Raw genomic sequence first — 21,759 nt, forward strand, 5'->3', positions numbered from 1 at the left:
TAGCTGAACCTCATAAAAGGAGAAGCAGGAAATGGAAGGAGACTGCAACACTTAGCCAGAGGCTGGAGCAATTGCTGGGAGGAGTGGTGCCAAGAAACCAATGGACAGAAGGGAGACTGGGGAAAGTCCTGTTAACAAAACGTCTCTGAGGTAAGAACCAGGAATTGTTGGGTTGATGAACTTGTGGGATGAGGGACAGACTTGGAGAAAGGGACTCTCTCTTCAAAAAGTCTGTACAGGTTGAATCTCTGAAGCTTTGATCCTATTTCCACTAAGAAGTCTTTAAAAAAAAACCCACAGTAATTAATCTGCCTGAAAACTACCTTCCCTGGATTCTGTGAGAAGGCCCAGGCAGCATTTTCCCAGGGAGGGAATGGGCTCAGCTAGCATAAGCATGACTCCAGCCATAAGAGAGGGCTGTAAGGTAGGGCCCAAACCAGTATACTTCCTTTATCAATTTTTTTTTTTTTTTTTTTTTTTTTTAAGTGGCCTTCACCTCCCTTCTAAGCCAGGCTGGTCTTTTAACCAGCATGGACTTCTTTCTACGTTGTAGATTTTTGTATATATAATGAAGTATTTTTAAACAATTCCTAACTCTCTAAGATTTTTGTTTAAATTATTTTTCCCAGTAGTTGTTTTCAGCTTTGTGATACTTTTTCTTTAAAAAAAGCACCAAGTTTTTATATTGTAAATATAAAAAACTGGCTACAATTTTACAAGTGTGTATATATGATACTGGCTCTTCCTTTAATGACAGGTTTCAGAGTAACAGCCGTGTTAGTCTGTATTCGCAAAAAGAAAAGGAGTACTTGTGGCACCTTAGAGACTAACCAATTTATTTGAGCATGAGCTTTCGTGAGCTACAGCTCACTTCATCGGATGCATACCGTGGAAACTGCAGCAGACATTATATACACACAGAGATCATGAAACAATACCTCCTCCCACCCCACTGTCCTGCTGGTAATAGCTTATCTAAAGTGATCATCAAGTTGGGCCATTTCCAGCACAAATCCAGGTTTTCTCACCCTCCACCCCCCCACACACAAACTCACTCTCCTGCTGGTGATAGCCCATCCAAAGGGACAACTCTCTACACAATGTGCATGATAATCAAGGTGGGCCATTTCCTGCACGAATCCAGGTTCTCTCACCCCCTCACCCCCCTCCAAAAAATACACACACACAAACTCACTCTCCTGCTGGTAATAGCTCATCCAAAGTGACCACTCTCCCTACAATGTGCATGATAATCAAGGTGGGCCATGTCCAGCACAAATCCAGGCTCTCACACCCTCCCCCCCTTTTTTTTTTTTTACCGGACACACACACACACACACACACACACTCACTCTCCTTCTGGCAATAGCTTATCCAAACTGACCACTCTCCAAGTTTAAATCCAAGTTTAACCAGAACGTCTGGGGGGAGGAGGGGGTAGGAAAAAACAAGGGGAAATAGGCTAAGTCATTATGCAAGGTAGCCTATTTCCCCTTGTTTTTTCCTACCCCCTCCTCCCCCCAGACGTTCTGGTTAAACTTGGATTTAAACTTGGAGAGTGGTCAGTTTGGATAAGCTATTGCCAGCAGGAGAGTGAGTTTGTGTGTGTGTGTGTGTGTGTCCCCGGGGAAAAAAAAAAGGGGGGGGGGGTGAGAGCCTGGATTTGTGCTGGACATGGCCCACCTTGATTATCATGCACATTGTAGGGAGAGTGGTCACTTTGGATGAGCTATTACCAGCAGGATAGTGAGTCTGTGTGTGGGGGGGGGGGGGGTGGAGGGTGAGAAAACCTGGATTTGTGCTGGAAATGGCCCAACTTGATGATCATTTTAGATAAGCTATTACCAGCAGGACAGTGGGGTGGGAGGAGGTATTGTTTCATGATCTCTGTGTGTATATAAAGTCTGCTGCAGTTTCCACGGTATGCATCCGATGAAGTGAGCTGTAGCTCACGAAAGCTCATGCTCAAATAAATTGGTTAGTCTCTAAGGTGCCACAAGTACTCCTTTTCTTTTTGGCTCTTCCTTGTTTTCTGCTAAAATAAATTTAAGCATTTTCCTACTGTCACTTGAAGTTACTGTTATAGGGATGTTATGTAAATGTGAATGGAAGGGAGTTCATACGAGACACGCGTTGAAGATGTGGCTCACATTATGAGAAAAGTTGAGAACGCTGAACTAGAGTATCTGTTTATACAGTAGAACCTCAGAGTTATGAACACCAGTGTTACAAACTGACCAGTCAACCGCACACCATATTTAGAACCGGAAGAACACAATCAGGCAGCAGCAGAGACAAAAAAACCCCAAAGTAAGGAAACTGTTTCTGTGCTTGTTTCATTTAAATTAAGATAGTTAAAAACAGCATTTTTCTTCTCCGTAATAAAGTTTCAAAGCTGTATTAAGTCAATGATCAGTTGAAACTTTTGAAACAACAGCACCAAAACTTTTTGTTCAGAGTTACAAACTGTGACGAAGCAGGACTGTTCTTAATGTTTCCTCTGAATATTGTGGGGGTGCTTCAGTTTCCCCTAGGCAGTTCTTAAGTACCTAGATGGTGGGATAAGGGTGTATGATCATTGCAGAGCCCTAGAGGGCAGGTGTGTGCAGGGATCTGGACACAGAGAATGGCCGACACCCTTTTCCTGGCAACTGATGGCCTGGCCCTTCCCCCCTGCAAGGTGAGAGCTAAAGGGTTGGAGAACAAAGGAATCAGGTGACCTCCTGGCCCGGGAAAGGGCCAAAGCCCAGAGGAGGAGGGGCTGGAGAGAGTTTCAGTTTGGGGCTGGCTAGGGACATGGAGTGAAGGGCAGACGTGGTTGTCTGGCTCACTGCCCCCCCCAAATGGACCCAGCTGAGGGGTCCTGTTCTCTGCACCTACAAGCTCTGTTTTAGACCATGTTCCTGTCGTCTAATAAACCTTCTGTTTTACTAGCTGGCTGAGAGTCACATCTGACTGTGGAGTTGGGGGGCAGGACCCTCTGGCTTCCCAGGACCCCGCCAGGGCAGACTCGCTGTGGGAAGTGCACGGAGGGGCAGAGGATGCTGAATGCTCCGAGGTCAGACCCAGGAAGGTGGAAGCTGTGTGTCCTACAGTCTGCTCACAGAAAGGAGACTTCCCCAGAGTCCTGACTGGTTATGTAGGGAGCAGTTCCAGAGCATCGCCCAGGGACTTCGTGACACAAACGTTTCAGAGTTATGAACAACCTCCATTCCCGAGGTGTTTGCAACTCTGAGGTTCTATTGTATAATCTCATCCAGGGCATACCATAAGTGCGAGGGAAGGCATCTGGATCAGTGTCCAACAGGCAGAGACACCAGGTCTTTTAGAGAAATTTTTGTATCCTCATACTATAAAGATCTGGAAGCAAATTGAGGCACAGAAATTTCAAAGAATCTTGTGATAACTTCTGTCTAATTCTGTTCTACTCTATTCAGGTATTCATGCCACATACATCATCGTACATCTAAGAATATCCAACAAGGAGATACACAAGCAGATGAAAAATTTCAAGGATGTGTACACAAAAACAAGCAACACAATTCACAAAACATGGATTGGATTTTGGAACCCCCTGTACTAGTCTCCAAAACACTTTGGAAGACTGCCAAGAAAGGCACTGTGGTAAGTGAAAAGTAGTGCTGAGACACCTGCTCCGCATGAGGCAGTATTATGGATAAAGTTTAAGAATAGATTGAGTCCTCTATTTTACACTCTACTAATAAAATGTAGCCTCTGAATTTCATAGACCAATTCTTTATAGGACAAGTAAATATTCCCAAATACTTTGTTGGAAAAATGTTGAGTAACTTTTGCAGAGGAAATACTTCACAGAAGAAAAATTAGTCTTTTTTTAAAAATTTGACTGACAACCAACCTCCTCAGGTAACACATTATAGACCCAGAATCTGCATACTGTGGACACACAGACTGCTTACTGAGGGGTAACAGATTCTCCAGCTAATGGTTTCAATTCTGGGTATCACTGTGTACCAGAAAGACGACAAACTAAATCCGGAGGAAAGATTAAAAGAGCAAGGTAGGTAGAAGCTCGGCAAAGTAGCAATTGAGGGGAGACAGAATAGTCTACAAACATGTAAACACTAATGAAGGGGAGGAGTTATCTAGCGTAGTACATGGGTTATAACTTGGACTAACTGAATGAACTAAAAAGTGAAAATTAAGGATGAATATGAGGAAAAAGTCTTCCTGACAGTAAGGTTGTCATTATCATTTAAACATTTGTATGGCAATAGTGCCTACAGATATCAACCAGCTTGGGCCCCATGGTGTGCCTCTAGGCCTCAATGTTAAATGATGATGACGACCTTACTGTCAGGAAGACTTTTTCCTGATATTCAGCCTTAATTTTCCCTTCTTATTTCATATACATATGCAAAGTGACAGTCTTTGGGGCAAGACAAACAGGTAGATAAGACAAACAAGGGGTTCAGACTGAGGTCTGGGGAGACGGGGTATGAAGTTGTGCAATGGTTTCCCAAAGGAAGAGGCATTGCTTGGAACTTCTAAAATTAGATTGGATCAAAGACTACGATGTGCTGAACTGGCCCTCAGGATACGGGCTGGGCAAGTTGACAAGGTTTCCCCACCACTAATTTTTATGAGTCTATGTTTGAAAATCAAGCTTATTATGGAAGTTATCTTAAAGTTAACAATGGAGTCACAACAATGATATATAAGAAGCGGCTGTATGTTTTTACATTTCAAATATCAGACCTAGATCTCATGGGTTTTAAGGAAAATTCTAAAGACAGGCCCTAATGAAACATTAGGAATTTTACCGCCAACATTCCCAAAGGTGAGAGGGGGAAAGAGAACTTACCAGTCTGTCTCTGTCATCCTGCAAGGAGGACAATGCCTTCTTCAGGCTCTGCACTTCTGCAGGGCTGGTGGAAGAGTTCACTGCTGTCTGCTGCTTCACTTCCTCCACCTTATGTGCTTTGTCCAATTCACTCAACAGACGGTCTCTCTCATCCTGCAGGCTTGCCATGGCCCTAGAGAAGGACTTTACCTGGCTGGAGGACTCCTCCAGTTCCAAAGACAAGCGGAGAAGCTCTTCCTCTTTGACTCTGAGCTGTCGGTTAAGTTCCTCAAGCTGAAATAACAGATCTTTTTTATCATCAGCATTCTTCAGGGCTGTCAGTTCAGACATCAGAGTCTCTCTCTCTCTGGCAGTGGAGTGCAGCTCTTCCTGTAATTGAGCCATCTCCTTCTGGAGGCTCTGTACTAGACACTGCTGCTTCTCTAAGTCTGCAGAGTACTTCTTTCCCAGCACCTGAAGCTCTTCATTAGTTTGGTCCCAGCTATTCTGGAGAGAGCTCATGGACTTCCCAAAAGACTGAATTTGGGCTCTCAGATCTTTGTTGTCCTCTGTGACTGTAAGAAATTTCTGTTCCATTTCCATCAGGTCCCCTGCCAGCTCTGCTACCCTCTCTTCTGCTGTTTCAGTTTCATTCCGCATTACCCCTGCATCATGATGTAGATGCTTCAGTTCATTCTCAAGTTTGTCCTCAGCCTCTCCCACCTTCTTGGCTGCACTCCTTTGGACATGGACCAGTTCCTCCTCTAATTCTGCTACCCTCTTCTGTGAGAGGGCAAGCTTACCGCTCAGATCTTGCACCTCCTTCTCCCGATCTTTTAATTGGGTCTCCAGCTCCACAATGAGTCTCCCTTCATGTAAAGCTGTCATCTCGCTCTGAATCTGAGATAGAGAGAATGTCATGTTCTCAATCTCTTTGGACATGCTTTGTTTGTCCTCTTTCAGGGCTTCCACACACTGCCTGAGATCTTCCACAGCATGTTCAGACTCCTTCAGATGCCCTTCTATGTTGACCTTTTCACTTTCCAGCACTTGGATTCGCTGAAGCTGTGTTTTGAGGAGTTGCTTTTGCTGGGAATCCTTTATTGAAATCACCTGGTTCAGGTCCTCCCTATACCGCACAAGTTCTGCATCCAGTTTGGCATTTTCAGAGTTGAGGTCATCCATCCGGCTATGGAAGCTTCGAATCTCCTCTTTGAGCTTGTTGTTCTCAGCAGCAGCCTCTTGAATCAACTGGTCTTTCTCCAGGATTATAACAAGATGACGCTCTTCCAGCTGTTTATAGTCTCTCAGCACACGGTCTCTGTCATCCTGCAGAGAAGACATGCATTTGGTGAAGGAAGCCAGCTGTGCCTTCTGCTGCTTATTTTCCTCTCTGGTTATCTTCATTGTTTCCATAAGATGATTAAGCTTGTCCAGTGCTTTCTCTCTCTCGTTTTCCAGGGTCACTTTCTCTTCTTCCTTCTTGCCCAGCCTGTCCTCCAGCTTTTTAACCTCTTCACCGTGTTGCTGCTGTAACTCAGATACAACAGTCATGACTGCCTCTTCCTTGGCAGACAGTAGACTGATAATCTTCTGATCTTTGGCACCAATTTCTTTGTGCAGCTTGTTTGTCAGGTCCTTGGAGGCCTGTAGGTCAGCCTCAAGCTGCTCACAGTTGAATTTACAGTTCTGGATACTGGCCTCTTGTTGCTTGACCATGCTTTCCATTTCTTCTCTTGCTATCTCAGACTTAGTGAAGGAGTTATGCAAATGAGCAAGCTGGTCTCTGAGGCACTTGATTTCTGCATCTAGCTTCTGCAGTTCATTTTGAGAGTCTGTATATAATCTCTGATACTCTTCTAACTGAGACACGAGCCCTTTGTTTTCCTCCTGCAACATGTCAGACATCTTTTGATGCTGCTGAATCACTCTCTGAGACTCAGACTCCCAATCCTGTTTGTTGTGTTCCAGCCTGAAAAAACAGACAGTAAACTGTTACAAACAAATCTACAATGTATCCCAATATCCAAATTTGTATCCCTTATAGTGGACTGCAAGATCTACCAGAGTTAAGGTTTAGAGTTTGACTAACTGCTCTAATATCCACAGTTACTTGGACTTCCTTGAAATCTGGTGCGCCTCAGGGGAGCACATGAGAGCACCTCTCTTCCCCACCACCCCCAAATGGGGCAGGTAATAGGGGAGGGGATAGGAATTGGGGAGAGACACTGGGGAGGGGACATGGGGATGAGTGGCAAGGAGGCAGAGGAAGAATAGAGACGGGGTGCCTGTCAGGCCCACTTTCTCCTCTGTTGTGTGTGCTTGCAGCAAGATCAGTGGTGCTGAAACAGTTTGTATAGTAGGGGTTCTGAGAGCCATTGAACCAAATTGTAAACTCTGGATATGATGGAAACCACTTCAAGCTGGGGGGGTGGCAGCACCCCTAGTTCCAGCACCTATGACCAGGATCTTGGGGGAAGGGGGGGTTAGAGCAAATACTACAGGGAAAGTTTTGTTTGTTTCTAAACAATTTTCTATTGGAATTTTTAACATCATGGTACATTTCTATTGTCCTTTGACTCTGCAATCCCGGCACCAAAAAAACAAAAACAAAAACAAATCTAAAATTTGGATCAAATTGGAATTGTTGAATTCTTAAAGGCATCATTTACTTGCTATCTCAGTAACTTTAAAATATAATCACTCTATGTAGCAGAACTTATTTTAAGTTTCATGTTAGTAGAGAGAGACTACAGATGCTTCCCTGCTGACTACTGTCTGTTAAGGTGAATATAAATTACAGTCTGGCTTACAAAAAAGAATATCTGCTGATATCAGAGATTGGAGGAAAGACCATAAACACCAAAGTAACCACCACTCACTTTCATCTTCTCTTTACCTGGATACATGAATCTGTAGCTCCTCTATATGCATGGACATCTGCCTCATCTGATCCTTTAGAACAGTGCAGGTCTCCTCTCTAGCATGGATCTCCTCTTCCTTCTTTTGAATAGCCTCAGTGAACTTCTTCTCCCATTTTTTGGACTCATCTATCACTCGATCCCTATCATCCTGGAGGGAAGTCATGCTCCTGGTGAAGGCTGCAAGCTGGGCCAGGGTTTTGTTAAGGCTGCCTTGGAGCTGCTTGGCTTCTTGGTCCTTTCTGTACAAGGAATCTTGAATGTCTCTGACAGTCCCTTCCATATAATCTCTCTCTCTCTGCAAAGATGCCAGCTTTTCCTCCATGTTATTTATCTCCTTTGAGTGCTTGTCTTTTTCTTGTTCCAGTCTTCTCTCAAAATCTTCATCCTTTCTCTTCATTTGAATTTTAACATGCTCTTTGTTTGCCTGCAGCTCCTCTTTCACTTTGAGACTCTCTGCTAGAACCCTTGCTGTCTCGCTCTGAGTATCATCCAGTAATATTCTGCAGGAAGCCAGCTCTGCTTGTGCTTTCTTGGTGTCTTCACATGCTTTGGCTAAGTTCTCTTTGGCTGTTGTAAGTTCCTTTTGAGACTCACTTTGAACAAACTGCAGAGCTTTAACAGTTCTCTCTAGACTACTGATCTTCTCCTGGCTTTTAATACAGTCCTTCTGCAACTGCTTCACCTCCTGCTGTTTCTGTTTCAGCAGCTCCTGAAGCTCTTTTGCATGAGTTCTGCTGCCATCTCCCTTCCGAGCACATTTTAGTTTTTCTGCATATTCCTTCTGTGTGTCTGCCTCTGCCTCAGTTTTCTCTCTCACTAGCTGCCACTTCTCCTTCTCCAGCTCACTTACCATTCTTTGCAAGCTCTGGAGCTCAGATTTCAGTTGCTCATTTTTGGTTTGGAGGTCAGCCATGTCTTGTTGATAGTTTCCAATACTTCCATTAAGTTCTGCTAGCTGATTCATGAGCCTTTCCTCCAAGTCATCCTTCTCTGCCTCCAGCGTTTCCTTCAACTTTGTCATTCTGACAAGTTGCTCTTCGATTTGTCTGTTAGTTAGTTCCCTCTTGGCTACTGTTTCCTGAAGGGTGTTCAGTTCATGGACTTTTGCTGCCACTTGGCTCTCTAAGGCCTTTTTCTCCTCTCCTAAGGTTTCAGCACTCCTGCAGATGCTGCCTACTTGTTCTTCTGCAGCCATTCTATTCTCCTCCAGTTCTGTGATTCGCTCTGTGAGCTGAGCTATTTGCTGTAAGTAAGTATTAATTTCATCATGTGAGCTGCTATCTTCATTTAATTTCTCTTCTGCATCAGTTACAATGCCTGCTCTAAGAGGCTCTGGAGACTTTGCGCAGGGCCCTAAATCCACTTGATTGTCAGCCACTTCTAGAGGTAATGCTGCTGTGAGAATGGCTTGATTTGCTCCTTCCACTATAGTTTTTTGGACACCATGCTTCACTGATGCCTCTAGGTTTTCCTTCAGCTTGGATTCTGTGCACTGTAATTGGTGCTTTAAGACTTGAACTTCTTGACTAAGAGAACCCTTTTCAGCCATTAATGCTTCAAGTTGAATGGAAAGAGATTGGCAGTCCCTCCTAGAGCTCTCTAGTGCCTCTCTAAGACTAGTGCTTGTCAAGAGAGCCATATTTCCATCCCTGTTTAGGTCACTCTCTGTAGGGTGCAACTCTGCTCTCAGGCGTTCGTTCTCTTCCTCCAGTTCCAGGATCTTTTGTTGCTTGGATTTTGCAAACTTCCTCATTTTTTCTTTCATTCCCTCCATCTCCTGCTCAGCCTCCTGCAGTTGCTTATCTACTTCTCTTTTCTTAGCCTCAGCACCTTTCAACTTGCTGAAAATGTCTTGCTTTTCCTGCCTGATAGTTTCCAGAACACGATGAATTCGCTCAGCCTCATTACTTACATTCTCATAGGACTGCAAGAGGGTTTCATATTCTTTCTGCAGCTCCTTATATTTCTCTTGCCACTCAGAACTCTCAGCAGCCTGCGAACATTTCAAGGATTCCATCTCCTTCTCTAGCTTCTCCTTCTCTTGAGTGATCCCCTCTAGAGCAAGCTTCAGGCTTTCACAAGAGCTATCAAGGTTCTGATTTTCCATTAAAGCTTTGTCAACTTCTGCAATGAGTTTCTCTCTCTCTTCAGTGACACCTACTAATTTTTCTAATAAGGCATCTTTTTGCCTATCCCAATCACAAACCTGGCTCTCCATATCTGCCAACCTCAGAGAGAGATTTTCTATAGTCATTTTGGCAGTAGCCAGTTCCTCTTTTAGAGTCTTACTCTCTTTAAGCGCCTCTTTTCTAGAGATGAGTGCAGCCTGCAGCTTTCTCTGCATTTGGCTCTTATATTTGGCTTCTTCAGCCCCCTCATCTGGTCTCTGCTGGACTTCAAGAAGCTCAGCTTTCAGTCGCTTGCTTTGTTCCTCATGCATACTAGTTTGTTTTTCCAGTTGACTGTGCAGAGTCTTGATCAAGTCTTCTTCTTCCAGGAAATCTTTCTGTACACGAGTAAGAGCTTTGCTTTTCTCTCTTAGCTGCAAGTTTAAGAGTTCAATTTCTTCATCCTTTTTGCTCATGAGATTTTTTAGCTCCCCTACTTCTTGTTTAAGTGCCTTCAGATTGTCCTGTCTGGAAATCTCTGCTTTACTTTTTTCCAGTTCTGCCTGAAGACTTGCTGCATGGGCTTCCACCTGGTGACAAGTGCTCTTCAGATCCTCCATCTCTGAGAGCAATTGTGCTATGTGCTCTTGTAGCTGAATGACTGCTTCTGATTTGCAAGCAAGATCACTTTCCAACTGACTGACTTTGAATTCTAGTTCATCTTTCTTGGTCTGCAGATTCTTGAGCTCTGCCTTAAACTCTTCTACAGAAACATCCGTCTCCTGTAAGAGGTTATTTGTCTTAGCATTTTCTACTTCCAAGCATGAAGACTCAATCCAACCTTGGCTCCAGCCAGAATGCTGTACGTTTCCTACAAGCTGTTGTGTTACATCAAGTACAGACTCAGCTGACCTTTGGAAATGGATGCCTGGCAGAGAACGGCTCTCTGTACACTCACTCTGTGCTTGGAGTTGCTTGAGCTGATCTTGGATGCTTTCCTTCTCTTTGCTTTGCTTACCAAACTCTTCTTGTAGGAGATTGTATTCATCCTTCTGCTGTTTCAGCTGTTCTCTGTGGTGTCGATCTTTTTCTTGGGCCTTCTTTATAGTGTCCTTACGGGAAGTCAGTGCTTCCTGAAGCTTCTTTTGAAGTTGCTCTTTTTCTTGTTCAAGCGCTGAGATTCTCTCTTTCAGGGCAGACTTATGGTGTTCTTCAAACCCTGCAGCAGCTGGACTGTCCACCTCATCCTCTTTAGAAGCAGCTGGGTCAGAACCTTCCAAGTGCTTATTGGCTGTGATAAGTTTCTGGATGGCTGACTGGCTTTCCATAATTTCAGCCTTCTTTGAATCAATTAGGTTGGTCTTATCCTGCAAACTTTTCTTCATCTCCTCAATCAGAGCCTGCAACTGTGCTTCAGCTGCTTCTTTCTCCAACAAGTCCTTCTGGATGCTCTGCAGCTCAGCTTCCCTTTCAGAAAGCAACTGCATGAGAGACATCTCCCTGGCTTGGCTTTCAGGAGTCACGTCTCCCTCTGCATTTAGGCCACTTGCTGTAGTTTCTTCCACTTCAGCTTTCTGAGCTTCTGCCCCAAATGTCCCTCTCACTTGCACCAGTTCATTCTCTAGCTTGTTGACCTTCTTCAGAAGTTCCTTCCTGTTGATGAGAGCTGCCTGCAGCTTCCGCTTCACTTGCTCATTTTCTTTTTTGAGACGCTCCAGTTCACTTCCTAGCACCTCTCTCTCCTTACACACTGCTGCCACCATCTCACTCTGCTGCTCAGACCCCTTGCATTTCAGACACAAGCCTTCTACTTCTCCTGTTTGTCCCATGTGCTGGTCTCTTATCTCCTCAGTTTTCAGCAATAGGCTCATCTGCTCTTTAAGGCTCTTTAGCTCACTCCCCAGAGCAAATTTCTCTTCATTCAGCTGGACTATTTTCTCAGACATTGTGATGCTGATTTCCGTCACCTGCTGATCCCTCTCCAGTAAAGTTTGCTGGAGGTTCTCATTATCCCCAGTCTGTTCAGCAAGAACCTGTTCTAGCCTTGCTGTGTCAAGCTCCTTTGAGACAATGCCTTGGGTAAGCTCCTCTATCTTGACTGCGTTCTTCCTCAGATGTTCTTGCAGATCAAGCACTTCACACTCCGTCTTCTGGAGCTGGTTTCTCAGACTTTTTGCTAGAGCATCCTGTTTCGAAAGCTGAAGCTGTGCCTCATCCAGGTCCTTTTGCAAAGCTTCAATTTTTATCTCTTTGGATTTATATTCATTTTTCAGGCTCTGGATTTGTTCTTTCAGTAGACTGTGCTGTACAGTTCTGCTTTCATAGTCAGATAGCCTCTGCTTTTCTGAATCCATTAGATTTCCCTCAAGCTTCTTCACTTGCTCCTTTAGCTCTGTTATGGTACAAAGCTCCTTCATCTGAGACAGGAGCTGATCTCTCTCTTCAGTCAGAACATGCAATGCACTGTTAGAGTTCTCTGCATTTTTCCTGCATTCCTCAGCCAGCTGGGTTAGCCTATTTATTTCTGCCACTTTCTCGTCTGAGTCTTTCTTATACAATTCCTCGGATTTCTGCAGACTTGTTTGCAGCTCCATAATTTTTATCTGCAACTGTGTCAGCTCCTGAGGCTGAGAAAGATCAAGCTCTGTAGTTGCTGCAGAGAGCGCTCCTCTAAGCCCTTGCACTGCCTCCATTTCCCCTCCACTGTGGGTGATGTGCTCTAGGGGTACTCCTGGGAAGCTGTTTGTCTCTTCCTGAAGCACAGAGGTTTTCTGCACTTCCTCCACTGTCAGCGAGCAGCTGCTCAATTCACTCTGGATAGATGAGGTCTTTTGTCCTTCTCCCTCAAGGAATCTTGGCTGGAGTCTTCCTCCCATTAGGTTTATTTCTTCCTCTGCCAAGTTCATTGCAGGTGTTTGGTTTTCTGGGTCCAGGAGCTGTCCCTTCAGAAATATTATCTCCTCTTGAGCTTCCCTCAATTCCAGCAACAAGACTGACAGCTCTTTATGTTTCTCTGCAGAAAGATACTCCAGAATGCCAGCTGGGCCACTTTCTTCAGCAGACTGCCCACAGCTGCTTCTTGGGGTTTCATCTGTACTGGGCTAGAACAAGAAAAGAAGAGCTAGTCTCAAATAAACCACTATTCTCTTGAACCCCATGAGAGGGTTCACTTACTCTGACCCTGCATCTGGATGCCTCTGCCTCATTTTCCCACTTTATGGTACCAGCAAAGTGTACACACTTTACATGTTGCAGCAAAGGTTCCCGTTTCTTGGACTGTTTACTGGAACATAAAAGTATGCAAGGACCTTTATGGCAGTCCTCTTCAGGTCCTTTTTATATCCTTCCCAATTACCCATGTCGGAGCTTCAGGGATTGGCTCTCAGCTCCCTGCCAGTTTTCAGGTGCCCATAGTTTCTCTAGATCCCTGCAGAGAGAGACTCTGAAGTGTCCTTCTCTTCCTGTGCCTCTCCCAGGTCTCCCAGTAGGCCTCTTCAACCAGTACCTTCCTGGGCTCCTGTCCCAGATCCCTCTGGGTAGGGAGCTCTCCTGGTATCACTTCAAACAGAGTTTTGGGGGAGATCTACACCAGGTCTTTCCTGGCCTCTGGTTTAACCCTACGACATGAGAGGAACCTACTTTTTATTTCCTGCCTTGATTATTTGACCAGTTACACGACCCTTCCTAATGGTCTTTTACAGTGATTACAAGCAGCTGCTGCCATCCCAAGGGCAAAAGGGTTCATTCTTTCCCAGCCAGTGCAGAGAGAAGGTCAGCACACCCAGGCTCACCTCTTCAGTGCAGGCATCAAGGAATTGCCACACTGGGATTGGGTGTGGAAAGAAGGGTAAGCTCAGCACGACAGAAATTTCAGACCAGAAATGTAACCAGACTCCTGTGGGAGGTCTTGTTCACACACAGCATCAAATCCTTAACCATTTTAGGACCCTCTGTCACTTGTTGCTGGGCTGTAAGCCAGACAGGCTCAATGGGGACCAAACCCCTGTTTTATAGGGCTCTAAACAAGAGGCTTGTTCCCTATTTTGTGTCTGATGCCAGGATCAGAGGGCTAGATAGGACATCTGGACCAAGGTATTTGCTCTTATTCAAGTAGCATTCCTTGTGGTCTCGCTCTCTTCTGGAGATGGGGGGCAATGAATCCTCCTCAGAGCAAAGGGTGGAAGTCCCCGTCCCTGTCCCGTCCCCGTCCCCGTCCCTCGCATTTATGCTTTAACTCCCCATAACATTAATGTTCTGGTGTTGCAAGGGCTGTGCCGCTGTCAAGCTGGAGGAAGGGACTGATTAACAAGGAATGATTAAAGAGAGCTAAATACAGTAACTCCTCACTTAACGTTGTAGTTATGTTCCTGAAAAATGCGACTAAGTAAAACTAAGTTAAGCGAATCCAATTTCCCCATAAGAATTAATGTAAAATGGGGGGGTTAAGTTCCAGGGGAAAAAAATTTTGCCAGACAAAAGGCATTATACACATTTAAACAAGCAATTTAATACAGGTATAAGTTTTAAACGGAGGAGGTGCCCCTGGCTTACCCTACATAGGCACAGCCCACTGGCACTGGAGATGAGGCAGGCAAGGAGGCTGAAGGTGCTGTAGGCTAGGAGAAGCAGGTTGCGCAGCAGTAGCAGCTTCCCCTACTCTGCAAGCACCAGGGGCGGGGGCAGTTCAACCCTCAGCCTGCCCACTCCCCGCCTTCCCCCAAACCCCCATCCTTGACCTGCCTCTTCTCCCCCGCACCTCCTCCCCCCTTACTTCGCATGCTGTGTCCTCGCTCCTCCCCCTTCACTCCCCTCCCTTCTAAACACCACAAGCCAGCTGATTGCTGTGGGCAGGAGGCAGGGGAGGGAGGGGGAAGGTGCTGATCCGCGGGATCTGCCGGCAGATGGGAGGCGCTGTGAGGGGTGGGGTGCGTAGGGAGGCTGCCAGCTGTGGAGAAAGCAGGCAGCCAAACAACGTAAGAGTGGAGCATTGCACAACTTTAAACGAACATGTTCCCTAATTGATCAGCAACGTAACAACGAAACAACGTTAACCGGGAAGACTAAGTGAGGCGTTACTGTACATAGAGCCTTGCTCAGCACCATAATAGCACCATCAGGTTCTGCGATTATGGAAGCTCTAGAATTTGAGCCTTTTCAAACTAGATTGGACATTATCTAGACTATAGACTTGTCTAACTTTGTGACAGAACCTATATTGACAAGGTCATACCTGGGTTAGAACCATGGTATCTTCAGATGGCTGAGGAGATTGTGGTTCATTATTCACTAGTGTTGCTGAATGACCTAGTGACAAAATACATGCATGTCACCAGCAGAAAATCCAGATCCACAGTAAGCCAGTGAGCAGATGGAAAGAGATCCAGACACATGGGGCTGGAGCTTCCTCAAGTCCTCAGGAAGTGAGGGGAGAAGAGAGACAGACCGTGGTGCCCTAGGGCAGGCTCCCCTCACCCTCCAGACCTAGCAGCCTATCCCTTTGACTGGGGCACCACATTGTGCAGGACCTTCCTTAACTCATGAGGATGGAGTGAATTGGAGAAAGGGGGAAGAGAAGGGGAACCAGGGCAGGCTCCCCCACCAGGATCCAGCAAGTCCATTCCCCTCTCTGCAACAACAGCCTTCTCTTGCTGCCAGCTAACACAGTTAGTCCTGAAGTTCAAGCAGTAGCACATAACAGAATTAGTTTTTACCTCTTGCTTTAAAAAAAAAAACAAACAAACCACCCTAGGAAATTAAAAACAAAAAATTATGTTAAAAGAACACTGCGGTGGCAAGTCAAGCTCTCAAATGTTAGGAAATGCCAGATTTATGGTTTCCCATGCACTTTCATTCTGCCCCCCTTTGCATATGCATTATGATACAGTCTTTACTTACATGATCACATGCTATTTTTTCCAAACGATGCCTGCCTCATTCAGTGCAGGACACGCAAGTGGACAGATTTAAGAAAAACTAAATCTGTTATTTCCTAAATTTCAAGAGCTTGACTTTGCAACCTAAATAACATTTTTAACATTGTTTTATTTGTATGTAAGAATCTTACTAGACAAGATGGACAAAAGAGGGAAAACAGAGGCACAAAGAGGGGAAGTGACTTGCCCACAGTCACGCAGCAGGCTAGTGACAGAGCAAGGAACAGAATGAAGATCTCCTGACTCCCAGCCCAGTGTCCTATCACTGGACAACACTGCCTCGCACCTTTCCTGTATACTACCTCAGACTCTGACCCTACCAACCCTTCTCTCTCCTTCTTATCTCAGATGCCACCTCACAACCCAATATAAAAATCTTCCTCCCCACTGTGCCACCTCAGATTTACTCCCTGTCTCCCCATGTATAGTATCAGAACCTTCCTCTTTCTGCACAGCTTCAGAACCTGACCTCAGAGTCCCTCTCCCTGAATCACTTCAGACCCTTCCATGAAGCCTCATAGACTCTCCCCAGCTGTGCAGTCTCCCTAACTTCTCCAATTCTGTGAGGTTACCATCAGGTGAGCAGTATCCAGAGCAGGATGGTCCTTCTTGAGTCAGCAAGTCCAATAACTTGGAATCAGTTCCAGTGCTGTCAGTCTATTGGAAAACAAAGATTGGTTGGTTCAGAGCTGTAATCATCACCGTTGAACTCAGCTGTTTTAGCTGCCTGGCACACTGTCTGACCACTCTGAATCCTGCTACTTTAAGACCTATATCTGCTGCCTAATGGAGATACAAAAAAATTTTTAAGGTACTAGATAAAAGCCTGAATGCAGATCTCAGTGATCTATCAAGTTAACCTTTAGGGCACCAAGAAATATCAACATCCTAAGCACCTCCCCCACCACACCCTATATGTGATCCGCACATTCCTTCTTCTCCTCTCCAAAAAGGAGCAACTCCACTTTCCTATCCTTCCATCATCTTCCTTCAACACACCAGATGAGGGCCTTTCCCAGGAGGCAGAGCATCCTGTCACGTTAACAGGCCAACTCGGATCAAAGGCATAGATTAATTCACTTGTGGGTGAATATCAAAGAAATGTTAAGTGTCCTGGTATACATCGAGCAATTCACTTGTGTGTGCATATCAAAGAACATAAGAACAGTCATACTGGGGCACACCAAAGGTCCATCTAGTTCAGTATCCTGTTTTCCAGCAGTGGCCAATGCCAGGTGCTCCAGAGCGAATGAACAGAACAGGTAATATCAAGTGATCCATCCCCTGTTGCCCATTCCCAGCTTCTGGCAAACAGAAGAAATGTTAATGTTATTGTCTTCACTTACCTATAACCTGTTGTTTACTATCGTATTACATTATGTATACCCAGTAATTAAATAACCCTAGATTGAAGTGTGTGTTAGTGTTAAGTTTACACATCCAGTACATTTACATCTTATTGAAAAATAACAAAAGATTGTTTCGGGCTATCACATTGTGTTTACATTATGTTTACCCATCGCACAAGACTGGAGTCTTGGAAATGTAAAAGTTTGCTAACTGCAGAGCATGGGTTGTTGTGTTTGACAATGGAAGTTCACAGACTCTGTTTGCATTTAATCAACAAAAGAAGAGTCCATGTTGTGATAAAAACACTTGCCAGATCACTTTCCATAGAAAGCGGCTATAAGAATGGATCCAAGGATTGATCCTGTATCTCTGAACTGTTTTGGATTCTAACAGGGTGGCCTACTGAACAAGTAGACAGAGATCCCCAAAATTATCCTGGGCAACCCCGAGGAACTTTTGGAAAACTAGCAGATCACTACACCTCCATCATCAATTTGGACTTACCAACTGACTCACCTGTTAATGTATTTTACCTGCTTTAACCTCTCACTAACTCTAATTTCTTTTCTTACTAATAAAACTTTAGTTCGTTTACTAGAGAAATCAGCTTCCAGCATTGTTTTTGGTGTGAAATCAAGACTATTCATTGACCTGGGGTAAGTGACTGACTCTTTGGGGTTGGGAATAACCTAATGTGATGTGAAATTTGGTATAAGAGACCATTACCACAAAGTCCAATTTGTCTGGGTGGCAAGGCAGGCTGGAGAGCCTAAGGGGACTGTTTGTGGCCCCATGGTAAGACTAATACAGCGATCCAGCAGTGCACATTTGTTACTGGCTTGGTGAAATCTAATTATAGGATATACCACCAGTTTGGGGTGTCTGCCCTGCTTTCCGACAATCTGACTGAATTGGCACTCTCAGTTGTGAAGCACTTCAGACAGCATGACAACTGGTGTAGTCAAACAGGATTCACATGCCACAGGCCAACTGGCTTAACAATTGGAACCCAACGCTATTTAAAGTCTAAATTCGATATTGAGAGTTTTAAGAGTTAAAGATTAGCCACAATGGGTGAACCACAATCACATGAGCATCTTGACCTGAAAGACCTTAAACAATTATGTAAAGAAAGGGGTTTATCCTTTGGAAAGAAAACGTCAAATAAGGAACTAGGAGCTTTGCTCATGGACTTTGACCAGAAGGCTGGGATTCAGCCTCCCCATGCCTCAGATGCTGCTACAGCAGAAATGGTCTGAATGCAATGACAAAGCATGGGAGCACGAAATCATAGAATCATAGAATATCAGGGTTGGAAGGGACCCCAGAAGGTCATCTAGTCCAACCCCCTGCTCGAAGCAGGACCAATTCCCAGTTAAATCATCCCAGCCAGGGATTTGTCAAGCCTGACCTTAAAAACCTCTAAGGAAGGAGATTCTACCACCTCCCTAGGTAACGCATTCCAGTGTTTCACCACCCTCTTAGTGAAAAAGTTTTTCCTAATATCCAATCTAAACCTCCCCCACTGCAACTTGAGACCATTACTCCTCGTTCTGTCATCTGCTACCATTGAGAACAGTCTAGAGCCATCCTCTTTGGAACCCCCTTTCAGGTAGTTGAAAGCAGCTATCAAATCCCCCCTCATTCTTCTCTTCTGCAGGCTAAACAATCCCAGCTCCCTCAGCCTCTCCTCATAACTCATGTGTTCCAGACCCCTAATCATTTTTGTTGCCCTTCTCTAGACTCTCTCCAATTTATCCACATCCTTCTTGTAGTGTGGGGCCCAAAACTGGACACAGTACTCCAGATGAGGCCTCACCAATGTCGAATAGAGGGGAACGATCACGTCCCTCGATCTGCTCACTATGCCCCTACTTATACATCCCAAAATGCCATTGGCCTTCTTGGCAACAAGGGCACACTGCTGACTCATAACCAGCTTCTCGTCCACTGTCACCCCTAGGTCCTTTTCCGCAAAACTGCTGCCTAGCCATTCGGTCCCTAGTCTGTAGCTGTGCATTGGGTTCTTCCGTCCTAAGTGCAGGACCCTGCACTTATCCTTATTGAACCTCATCAGATTTCTTTTGGCCCAATCCTCCAATTTGTCTAGGTCCTTCTGTATCCTATCCCTCCCCTCCAGCGTATCTACCACTCCTCCAAGTTTAGTATCATCCGCAAATTTGCTGAGAGTGCAATCCACACCAGTCTCCAGATCATTTATGAAGATATTGAACAAAACTGGCCCCAGGACCGACCCTTGGGGCACTCCACTTGATACCGGCTGCCAACTAGACATGGAGCCATTGATAACTACCCGTTGAGCCCGACAACCTAGCCAGCTTTCTACCCACCTTATAGTGTATTCATCCAGCCCATACTTCCTTAACTTGCTGACAAGAATACTGTGGGAGACCGTGTCAAAAGCTTTGCTAAAGTCAAGAAACAATACATCCACTGCTTTCCCTTCATCCACAGAACCAGTAATCTCATCATAAAAGGCGATTAGATTAGTCAGGCATGACCTTCCCTTGGTGAATCCATGCTGGCTGTTCCTGATCACTTTCCTCTCATGCAAGTGCTTCAGGATTGATTCTTTGAGGACCTGCTCCATGATTTTTCCAGGGACTGAGGTGAGGCTGACTGGCCTGTAGTTCCCAGGATCCTCCTTCTTCTCTTTTTTAAAGATTGGCACTACATTAGCCTTTTTCCAGGCATCTGGGACTTCCCCGGTTCGCCACGAGTTTTCAAAGATAATGGCCAATGGCTCTGCAATCACAGCCGCCAATTCCTTCAGCACTCTCGGATGCAACTCGTCCGGCCCCATGGACTTGTGCACATCCAGCTTTTCTAAATAGTCCCTAACCACCTCTATCTCCACAGAGGGCTGGCCATCTCTTCCCCATTTTGTGATGCCCAGCGCAGCAGTCTGGGAGCTGACCTTGTCAGTGAAAACAGAGGCAAAAAAAAGCATTGAGTACATCAGCTTTCTCCACATCCTCTGTCACTAGGTTATAATAAAGATATAAATAAAGATAAATATAGAAAGATAGAAATAAAGATTGAGAGCCACTTCAGACAGCATGACAAACCCACACTCTCCAGAAACTCTGTCACTGGCAATTCTTGCTGCTTTATGCCACTTATCTTCTGCTGCTTTTTAGTCTGAGGTGATAGAACCTGAGAAGTGCAGAAGGTGGAGTATATTGTGGAAAGAAAGAGTAGAATGTGCTGCCCACAGAGGGGAAAGAGACTCTTCTTCCTCCACAGAGCCTCCTACTAAAACCCAGGAAATTAGCTGATCTCTTGGTGACATCCAGACAGGGATCTAGTTTTGTAAGACTCAGTGCACTAGTCCTTTGATCTCTTAAAAGAAAAAAAAAAAAAAAAAGAAAGTTCACATGTGGATCGATACAGACTTAAAAAGAATTCTGTGATCTTAAGTCTCAGATCTTAATTCCGAGTACACACTGGCCAACATCACAAACCACCACAGACATTTGGCCATACTGGTAATTTGTGCAGAAGCAAACCAAGACCAGAATAGCAAGGGTCTGTGGCTCAGAACTGAGGCACATCAGCAAACCTAGGGTAGGAAAAGTGCCCCCTCAACAAAAATAATAAAAATCAGGGGGCATAAGGAAACAGCACACTTCGTATTCAAACGAACCTAGCAAAGCAGAAATGAGGCTGAAGTTAAATTTAAGCCCAGCAATACCAGTCAATTAAGTATTACTGCTTCCTATCAGAGCAGGGAGGTAGAGAAATATGTAGCTGTGTATTATTTTATAGCAGCAGTAGCCCTAAGCAAATCTCTCAACAATCACTCTCAAAAGCAACGCAGACGCACCAAAAAGCTTTGGGAACAAAACTGATGTCTGTTACCATCATGTATAGACCATACAGTAGCAGTACAGGGCACAGGGGAGTCATTCAGCATCACATTAGGCACGATCTCCAACCCAAAGTGCAAGACTGCTTTTGCCCTTTATGAGTGGCAACGTCACCAATATTTATGCAAACCGGAAAGATGGCTGTCCAATTCAGATTAGATCTGGGCACGAGTCCAGTCCTCCCCTGCGTTGGATTCATATTCATACAAATCTCAGTCTAAAATAAAGACTTGATAAAAGATGCTAAAATGGCAATGGCCCTCCCCACTCCCAGCACTGGGCCCCATCTAATCTGTAGCTTCTTGTGCAGGGTGACTATTAGTAGTAAAAAGAACCAAATAAAGCGGCTTTGGTACATCCTGAAATGGGACAAACTCCCCCTTGCTTTTAAATCAATGACTAATAAAGAGTTAGGCAAAATGTGAACAGTCATCTAAAACACACAACCAGAGGAATAACCTGATAGCCTAGAGGCTGTGAACCCCATGCCACAAGCCACTCACTCTTCCAAGCCAACAGGAGACATGTGTGCTGGGTGGGCGGTGATATTACACCATCACGACTTCACCCCTGCTAACTGGTTGGAATGGAGGATGGCGCTTTGGAAAGAGCCCCAATCTTGCTTTCAGCTAAATTCTTAATACAGGTATTTGGGGGCAGAGACCCCCCTATCAGCTAGTCTATCCAGCATGGAGTGAGGCAACAGGTGGTCCCCTACTATTCTTGCCCTCA

The 21,759-nt window shown here is 45.0% G+C and overlaps 1 protein-coding gene across 3 annotated transcripts in view; it reads right to left on the reverse strand.

The window, feature by feature from the left end:
- Positions 1-21,759, reverse strand: part of GOLGB1 (golgin B1) — a 119,738-nt gene that overhangs the window by 61,005 nt on the left and 36,974 nt on the right. For all 3 annotated transcript variants that reach the window (XM_048819070.2, XM_048819155.2, XM_075124641.1), the window contains exons 12-15: positions 16,360-16,444; positions 15,085-15,158; positions 7,722-12,955; positions 4,844-6,794 (exon numbers count right to left, since the gene is read on the reverse strand). In XM_048819070.2, coding sequence (XP_048675027.2) covers positions 4,844-6,794; positions 7,722-12,955; positions 15,085-15,158; positions 16,360-16,444 — 7,344 coding nt within the window. The remainder of the gene's footprint in view (positions 1-4,843; positions 6,795-7,721; positions 12,956-15,084; positions 15,159-16,359; positions 16,445-21,759) is intronic.

Source organism: Caretta caretta, chromosome 1, assembly GCF_965140235.1.
Source record: "Caretta caretta isolate rCarCar2 chromosome 1, rCarCar1.hap1, whole genome shotgun sequence".
NCBI lineage: Eukaryota > Metazoa > Chordata > Testudines > Cheloniidae > Caretta > Caretta caretta.